Source organism: Myotis brandtii, unplaced genomic scaffold (assembly GCF_000412655.1).
Source record: "Myotis brandtii unplaced genomic scaffold, ASM41265v1 scaffold577, whole genome shotgun sequence".
In the NCBI taxonomy this organism is placed as follows: domain Eukaryota; kingdom Metazoa; phylum Chordata; class Mammalia; order Chiroptera; family Vespertilionidae; genus Myotis; species Myotis brandtii.
Window position 1 is genome coordinate 2,013,669 of NW_005370161.1, and position 9,037 is coordinate 2,022,705.

A 9,037-nucleotide genomic window follows, 5' to 3' on the forward strand; every position below is an offset into this window, starting at 1 on the left:
GAAGGAAGCGATCAGGTGCTGAGGTGAGTTTATTGGGAGCCCAAGGAGGTGCTGACCAGCTGAGAGTAGAGGTCAAGTGACTCAACAGAGAAACTAGGAGGGAAGGACAGGTGGCCCTGGGCAGGTGGAGGCATCGTGTAGGAGGCAGAAGCCCAGGGAGCAGTGAGGTCCAGGGGTCCTGAGGGCAGAAGTCAGGTCAGGTTAGTGGAGACTGAGGTTCCCCGTCCTGAGTGGGGGCAGCCACCTGACACTGCTCAGGACCAGACTGAGGACTAGGGTCACTTGGTGGGACCTGAGCCAGGCTGGTCCTGGGGGACATGCCGGCTCAGCAGCAGGACGTCTGGGCCGAGGCGGGGACACAGCAGGCCGGGCGGGAGCACAGGGGGCGGCAGAGCAGGGACACGCAGGAGGACGGGCATCAACAGCTGGGTTGGCAGGAGGAGGCGGGGCCACAGCAGGAGGAGGCGGGCACGCAGCAGGCAGGCCTGCACACGGGGCGGCAGATGAGGGACATGCAGGAGGAGGGTCTGCAGCAGGATGAGGTGCAGGAGGTGGGCTGGCAGCAGGAGGAGGCTGCGCAGGGGCCGGCCTCAGAGCAGATGGGCACACAGCACACCGGCTTGCAGCAGACAGGTGTGCAGCAGACAGGTGTGCAGCAAGTGGGCTTGCAGCAGACAGGCACACAGCAGGCCTGCTGGCAGGGGCAGGAGGTGCAACAGGAGGGCTGGCAGCAGCTGGGGACACAGCAGGCGGACTGGCAGCAGCTGGGGACACAGCAGGTGGGCTGGCAGCAGCTGGGGACACAGCAGGAGGGCTCACAGCAGCTCTCTGGACAGTCATCCATCTGCCAGGAGGAGTCGGTGCAAGAGTCACTGGAGCCGGGCAGGCAGGCGCGGTTGCCATAGCTCAGGTTGCTGGAGCAGACAGACAGGGCGGATGCGGCCATGGTGGGGCGGTGGGGCTGGAGGTGAGCTGGGAGAAGAGTGTGTGAGGGAGTGAAGGTGAGTGAGTGTACGAGGTGCTGGAACTGTCCAGCTTTTATACGCCTCTCTGGGTGCCTGTGTTGTCTCTGCAGGAAGCTCACGCCCTCCCTTCCTTGTTGGTGTTTGTGCTGTGAGCACCTTCATTATGGTCAGTCCTCTTGTCATGAGATGTCCTTGCTCAGATCATAAATGTTTGTCCTGGACGGGCTGGTTTCCCGGGCCTGAGTCTGACCCCTGCAGGGATGCCTGGAAGGAAGCCACAACTTCTCCTTGGCTGACCCTTCGGTTTCCACCTGGAGGCACCTGGTGGCAGCTGGGTCCTGGGGACGCACTCTGTGGGCCCAGCCTTTGGTGCCCTCACCTGGGCTGGAGGCCTGGCCTGTGATTGGAAAAGAAGTTGAACAGGCCTGGCCTGTTCTGAGGGAAAGGCAACGTGAGGACAGGCCCTTCCTGGGGGTGATCTGTGAACTTCCATGGTGTCGGCCAAGGGCTGCGAGGGCGATGAGGCTGAGGACAGGGAGAGACCTCCTCTCGCCAAGGAGAGGCAACTTCCAGCGGGCCTGGCCCCTGGGTTGTTAGGGGACCAGATTCACAGGCGGACCTGTGGGTCCTGAAGCACGTGCCTGAAGCCGTGGGCAGCTCCTGGGATAGGCACGTCCTGGGCAGGACCTGTGGCTAGGGTGGGTTAACCTGGAGGAGGCAGCATGGACGAGGCTGGGGGACAATTCATCAACCACAACCCAAAGGGAACCTTCATGAGATATAAATTGAGGATACTGAGCTTCCGGAAAATATTTGCAATATGCATGTTTAGTGTGAACATTAAAAAGTCCTTACAACTAAAGCAGAGTAAGATACAAAAGGATCAAATACAAAATTCAAAACACTCAGATTTTTAATAACCATAGGCAAAGCTATTCACCTTGTTAATAATTAAAATTTCTCAAATTAAAACCTAGCTGTTTCCCTGTAAGAACAGCCAAGATTTACAATATGCTCATCATGTCCAGTGCGGCTGAGCGTGGGGCCTCGCTCTCAGGAGCACCTAAAAGGCGTGTTTTTCATGCCTGTGTGATAACACATAATATAACATTTACCAACTTAACCATTTTAAAGTATACAGTTTAGTGGCATTTAGTGCAGTCACAGTGTTGTGCAACCATGACCCCTCTCTAGGTCCAGAACATTCTCATCACTTAATAGTAAATCCTAAGCTATTAAGCAGTCCCTTCCTGTCCCTGCCAATCACTACTCTGCTTTCCTTCTTATGGATTTGCCCATTCTGCACATTTCGTGGAAAACAAATCATACATGATGTGGCCTTTCGTGTCTGCTTATTTCACGGAGCACAAAGTTTTTCAAGGTTCATCAGGTTGTAGCAGGTGTCAGCGCTTCACTCTTTTTTATGGATAAATGATAGCCCATTGTATGGACATACCACAGTTAGTTGATGGGGGCATTTGAGTTATCTCCACCTTTGGCTAATATGAATAATGCTGCTGTGAACATTTTTGTGTAGGTTTTTGTTTGACCACCTCTTTTCAATTCTCTTGGGTATACACCTAGTAGTGGAATTGCTGGGCCGTACGGTAACTCTATGTTTAACTTTTCGGGAACTGACAGACTATGTTCCACAGTGACTGCATAATTTTGCATTCCCAACAGCAATGTATGAGCGTTGTATTTCTTCACACGCTTGCCCACACTGATGCTGTTTATTTAGTTTTTAATTAGAGTTACCCTCGTGGGGATGAAGTGGCATCTCATTGTAGTTTTGATTGGCATTTCCCAAATGACCAATGGTATTGGGCTTCCTTCCATGTGCTGTTGGCTGTTTGTATGTCTTCTTTGGAGAAATGTCTATCAAAGTGCTTTGCCCATTTTTAATCATGTTGTCTTTTTGTCGTTGAGTTGTAGGAGTTCTTTGTGTCTTATGTAGACTAGACTCTTATCAGGATTATAATTTGCAAGCGTGTTCTTCCATTCTGTGGGTTGTCTTTTCACTCTCTGGATACTGCCCTTCCATATAACAAACTTTAAAATCTTGATGAAATCCAGTTTTGTTGATTGTGCTTTTAGCGTCATATCTAAGAAACCATTGCCAAATCTAAGGTCATGCAGGTTTACCCCTATGTTTTCTTCTTAAAATTATAGTAGCTTTAGCGCTTATATTTAGGTCTTCAATCTATTTGACTTCATTTTTTCTTTTTGGATGTCAAATGATCTTTAATTGAAATATTTTCCTTTGTAGTTCTTAACTAGCGGGGCATTTCCCTGCACCACTGCTCATGTCATCTGTGATGTCATCTATGATGTCATGAGTGTGACGGCATCAACATTGCAGCCCACAGACTGGGCAGTCCCCAGGATCCCTTTAATGGTTCCAGAGAGTTCTCTAGCTAAAGATCGGTGCTGCATCTGTCGGGCAGTGCTGACAATCTCATCAGAAGTGGCATTTCCACTGTGCTTTATGTTTTCTTGCTTCTTTCTGTCTCGTTGCGGTTCTTTGAGGGCTTTGATGATCAGGGCCGAGTCAAAAGGCACTACCTCAGTCTGGGCCTGTCTGTCCTGAACAGTCAGTTTCACTATAACCTTAAGATCTTTCCCATCATTGGTTGCCTTAGTGATGTCATCACCAACCATTTTTAGAGACAGGCCCGGAGATCAGTCTTGGGGGCCAGCACAGACATAGCACCGATTTCCCCCTGCTGCTCAGGTATCTGACTTCAATCTTGTTGGGGTTAAAATTCGGCAGCATGGTGGAGGTGGCTGATGTCAGATAAACCCAGATTTGTATGAAGAAACTTGCACCTAAGGCTCCTCTGAGCCGAAACTGAGTTAATTTTTATATATGGTGTGAGCTAGGGTTCAACTTCACTCTTTTGCATGTAAATATCTAGTTGTCTCAGTAACATTTGTTGAAGAGACGATTCTTTCTCCATTGAATGGTCTTGACACTACTGTTAATAATCAATTGGCCATATATTTGTGGGTTTTTTTTTCTGGACTCTCAATTTTATTCCATTGATCTATATGTCTATCCTTATGCCAGTACCTCTGTTTTGATTACTGTAGCTTTGTAGTAAGTTTTCTTTCTTTCTAATTTGGATGTCTTTTCTTTTCTTTTCTTTTCTTTTTTCTCTTCTCTTCTCTTCTCTTCTCTCCTCTCCTCTTCTCTTCTCTTCTCTTCTCTTCTCTTCTCTTCTCTTCTCTTCTCTTCTCTTCTCTTCTCTTCTCTTCTCTTTTCTTCTCTTCTCTCCTTTTCTTGCCCAATTGCTCTGTCGAGAACTTCCAGTACAGTGTTGAGTAGAAGTGGTAAAAGTGAGCATCCTTGTCTTGTTTGTCTTAGAGGAAAGGCTGTTAGTCTTCCATCGTTGAATATTGTCAGCTGTGGGTTTTTCATAATGTTCTCTGTTATGCTGAGGAAGTTTTCTTCTATTCCTAGTTTGCTGAGCATTTTGTATTGTGAAAGAGATGGCTTTTGTCAAATGCTTTTTCTGTAGCATTTGGAATGACATGGTTTCCCCCTTCATTCTATTGACCTGGTGCATCACACTGATTGGTTCTCACATGTTGAATTATTCTTGCATTCTTGGGATAAATCCCACTTGCTCATTGTGTATAATTCTTTTAATATAATGCTGGATTTGGTATAATTGTATTGGATATTGGTCTGTAGTTTTCCTTTGTTATCTTTCTCTGGCTTTGACATCAGGATAATGCTGACCGACCTCACAGAGTAAGTTAGGAAGTGTCGCCTCACATTGTGTTCTTTGGGGTGGATGAGAAGGGTTGGTGCCATGTCTTCTGTTAATATTCAGCAGAATTCAGCATTGAAGCCACTGGGCCCTGCACTTTTCTTTTGGGGGAGGTTTTTTTTTTTATTACTGATTCAATCTCATTACTTGTTTTATGTCTCTTCAGCTTGTCTATTTATTATTGAGTCAGTTCACTCACTTTAGGTCCAAAGGTACAAAATATATTGAAAACGAAAGATTGAAAAAAGATATTTAATGCAAATAGTAGCCAAAAGAAATCTGAATGGTTATAATAAAATGGCAAAATAGATTTTAAGTCAAAATTATTGTCAGAGACAAATAAGACTTCAACTATTGATAAAAGGTCAATATATCAAGAATATTTGACAATTATAAACATATATATCTAGCAACAGACTTCCAAAATACATAAAGAAAAAATTTACAGAACTGAAGAAAGAAATAGACAATTCCAATTCTACAATAATACTTGGAGACTTCAATAAGTCATTTTCATTAATTTAAAAAAATGAAATGGTAGAACAACTAGATCAAAGATCAACAATGAACCCTAGCCAGTTTGGGTCAGTGGATAGAGTGTCGGCCTGCAGACTGAAGGGTCCTGGGTTCGATTCTGTCCAAGGGCACATGCCCCGGTTGCAGGCTCAATCCCCAGTAGGGGGCATGCAGGAAGCAACCAATCAATGATTCCCTCTCACCACTGATGTTTCTATCTCTCTCTCTCTCTCTCCCTTCCTCTCTGAAATCAATAAAAATATATTTTAAAAAAAGATCAACAATGAAATAGAGGACTTGAAGAACACTATAAAGCAACTAGACCTAACAGACATGTATACAACACTCAACTCAACAACAGCAGATACACATTTTTCTTAACTGCACATGGGATATTCTCCTGATTAGACTATATGTTAGGCCACAAGACAAATCTCAATACATTTAAAAATATTGAAATCACACAAAGTATCTTATCTGATCACAATGAAATGAAACTAGAAATCAATTACAGAAGGAAAACTGAAAAATTTACAAATATGTGGAAATAAAACAACAAAGAAACAACAAATGGGTCAAAAGAAGAATTGGGAAGTTGAAAGTACTTAGAGATGAATGCAAATGAAAACATAATAAACCAAAACTTAAAGAATACAGAAAAACAATACTCAGAGGAAAATTTATAGCTATCGACACAATTAAAAAGAAGAAAGACTTCAAATCAATAACCTAACTTTACACCTTAACAAACTAGTAAAAGAAGAGCAAATTAAACCCAAAACAGCAGAAAAAAGGAAATAAAGATTAAGACACAGATTAATGAAATAGAGACTAGAAACACAATAGTGCGATCAATGAAACCAAAAGTTTATTCTTGAAAACAACAACAACAAAATTGACAAAACTTTAACTAGATTGGCTAAGAAAAAATAAAGAAGACTCAAATTACTAAAGTCAGAAGTAAAAATGGGGCATGTTACTGCCCTTACATAAATAAAAAGGAGTGTAGGAGAACACTGTGAACAACTATTCACTGAAAAGTTACACCTAGACATAATGGAAAAATCCTTAAAACACACACACTACTGAAACAGATACCTTACTGGTGTTCTTTAGTTCTTCATATGGCTCCAAGTTACTGATTAGTGCCCTTTTATTTCAGCCTGAATTATTATTTCTTGTAGGGCAGATCTACTAGTAATCAACTCTTTCAGCATTTATTTATTTGGATATGTCTTAATGACGCCTTCATTTTTAAAGGACATTTTTGCTGGATATAGACTTCTTGATGGACAATTTTTAATGCACTTTAAATATGGCATCCTACTGCCTTCTGGGCTCACATTTTTTTAGATGGGAAATTGGCTGTCAATCTTCTCTCTTGCGATTTTTAAGATTCTCTCTTTGTCTTCTAGTAATTTGATTATAATGCATCTCAGTGTGGATCTTTGAGTTTATTCTGTTTGAGTTTATTGAGCTTCTTGGATGTAGAGTCCTGTTTCATCAAATTTGGGAAGTTTTTGACCATTATTTATTTATTTTTTAAATCATCACTCAAGGATATGCTTTTATTGACTTTTAGAGAGAGAGGGAGAGAAAGAAACATTGATATGAGAGAGAAACATTGATTGATTGCCTCTCACATATGCCCTGAGCAGGGATCAAACCTGCAACCTAAGTATGTGCCCTGATTGGGAGTCAAACCTGCACCTTTTGGTGCACGAGACAACGCTCCTACCAACTGAGCCATCCACCCAGGGCTTGACCACTATTTCTTACAATTTTTTTCTGCTCTTTTCTCTCCCTCATCTTCCTGGGACTCCATTTAGTATATGTGGTTGTGCTTGATGGTGTCCCACAGGTGACTTAATCTCTATTCATTTATCTTCATTTCATTTATTCTATCTGTTCCTCAGACTACAGTATTTCAGTTGACCTATTTTCACTCTCACTAATTCTTTCTTCTGCCTGCTCAAATGTGCTGTTCAGACCCTCTAGGGAAGTTTTCATTTCAGTTATTGTACTTTTCAACTCTGAATTTTCATTTGGTTCCTTTTTCTATTTCTGTCTCTTTATTAATATACTATATTTGGTGAAACATAATTCTCTTGGTTTCTCTTAACTCTTTGTCCATGGTTTTTATGAACTCTTAGGGTATATTAATAAAGTTGACCTAAAGACTTTGTCTAGTAAACTCAATTCCTAGACTTTACATGCCTTGTAATTTTTTTAAAAACATTTTGAATATTATAATGTGACTAGAGGCCCGGTGCACGGATTCATCGAGGGACACTGGTGGGGCCCCTTGGCCTGACTTGCACCCTCTTGCAATCCAGGACCCCTCGGAGGATGTCAGAGAGCTGGTTTCGGCCCGATCCCTGCAGGCCAGGCCGAGGGACCCCACTGGTTCACGAATCTGTGCACCAGGCCTCTAGTATGCATATAAGATCTTTGTATAATCTCTTCCCACCCTCCCCCTCTCCCCTTCCCTCTGAGATTCGTCAGTCTGTTCCATGTTTCCATGCCTGTGGTTTCCACTCCTGTGTTGAGTGTCTGGCCCCTGGTGGTCAGTGCGCATCATAGCTACTGGCCGGTCAGCCGGTCACTTAGGCTTTTATATATATAGAGCTTTTATATATATAGATAATTGACATCAGATTCTCCTCCCTTCATATAGTTTGTTGTTGCTGATTGTTGTGGCTTTTTGTTTGTTTGTTTAGCAACTCTTTTAAACTATTTTGTAGTGACTGTACTCTTTGTCATGTGTGGTCTCTGTTAGTAGTCAAATAGTAATTTGACAGATAGTTCCTTAAACACCTGGATCCCCCAATTTTATTTCCCCTCCTGGTCTTTTTAGCTGGGCTCTGTTGGAACGTGCCTTCAACCCTCAGCTGGACAGTTTACAATTCTGCCTTTACCTTCACTTCCTGCTTGCTCAGAGCTTGAAGTGCAGTCAGAGGTGAGTATTTAAGGCCTTCGCAGGTCTTTTCTGAGCACGCACCCCCTCATATGTAACATGGAGCTTCGAGACTCCCAGGAATTGGTGGAAGCTTTGAAAACCTTATTCTTGAAAGCATCTCATTCCCCAGCTTGTCATTCTGGGCTCATCAGGGTGTCTTCTGTTTGCCACAGCCGATACTCTTCCCTCGGGTGCCTTAACTTGTTTACTTGACAAACACTGCCATGCACACGCCTCCATGCCTTGAGAAAGTTCTGAGTTGGGAGAAATAAAGGCAAGCCCTTTGTGTGAGTCCTTCAACAAGCCACCAGGCAGGTTAAAACAAACAACCACGCTTACAGCGGTTCTCAACCTGTGGGTCGCGACCCCTTTGGCGGTCGAGCGACCCTTTCACAGGGTTCGCCTAAGACCATCCTGCATATCAGATATTTACATGACGATTCATCACAGTAGCAACATGACAGTTGTGAAGTAGCAACGAAAATAATTTTATGGTTGGGTCACAACATGAGGAACTGTATCGAAAGGGCCAGAAGGTTGAGAACCACTGCTAAGACAAGGTCTGCTGTGCTCCCTCCAGCACCAGGACTCACCGGGAACAGCACAGGCTGCTGAATTCAGACTGCGGCTGAGCGGGGATGGGGTGGCGCAAGGGACTGCGAACACGCTGCAAAGTGGTTCCATGTGGCTGCACCTGCGTTTTCTCTTGACAAGGCATTTCCTTGGCTGTTTTATTTATTTATTTATTTTTAAAAATATATTTTATTGATTTTTTACAGAGAGGAAGGGAGAGAGATAGAGAGTTAGAAACATCGATGAGA

At 43.6% G+C, this 9,037-nt stretch overlaps 1 protein-coding gene and 1 pseudogene across 1 annotated transcript; both read right to left on the reverse strand.

Annotated features, from left to right (window-relative positions):
• Window positions 1-278: 278 nt before the first annotated feature.
• LOC106723589 (keratin-associated protein 10-8-like) lies at window positions 279-946 on the reverse strand. The gene is made up of 3 exons (XM_014549954.1): window positions 792-946; window positions 617-734; window positions 279-527 (listed from the first exon to the last, which is right to left on the reverse strand). The coding sequence occupies exons 1-3, from the start codon at window positions 944-946 to the stop codon at window positions 279-281; spliced, it is 522 nt and encodes a 173-aa protein (XP_014405440.1).
• Window positions 947-3,237: 2,291 nt separating this feature from the next.
• Window positions 3,238-3,756, reverse strand: LOC102249470 (annotated as a pseudogene).
• Window positions 3,757-9,037: the final 5,281 nt, after the last annotated feature.

What these genes read in the sequence shown, in the direction of transcription:
- LOC106723589 (XM_014549954.1), bottom strand. Translation starts at nt 946, where the DNA reads ATGGCCGCATCCGCCCTGTCTGTCTGCTCCAGCAACCTGAGCTATGGC. An exon ending in TCCTGCTGTGTCCCCAGCTG is followed by an intron (nt 735 to 791) that starts CTGCCAGCCCAC and finishes CTGTGTCCCCAG; the next exon opens with CTGCTGCCAGCCCTCCTGTT. An exon ending in CACCTGTCTGCTGCAAGCCG is followed by an intron (nt 528 to 616) that starts GTGTGCTGTGTG and finishes ATCCTGCTGCAG; the next exon opens with ACCCTCCTCCTGCATGTCCC.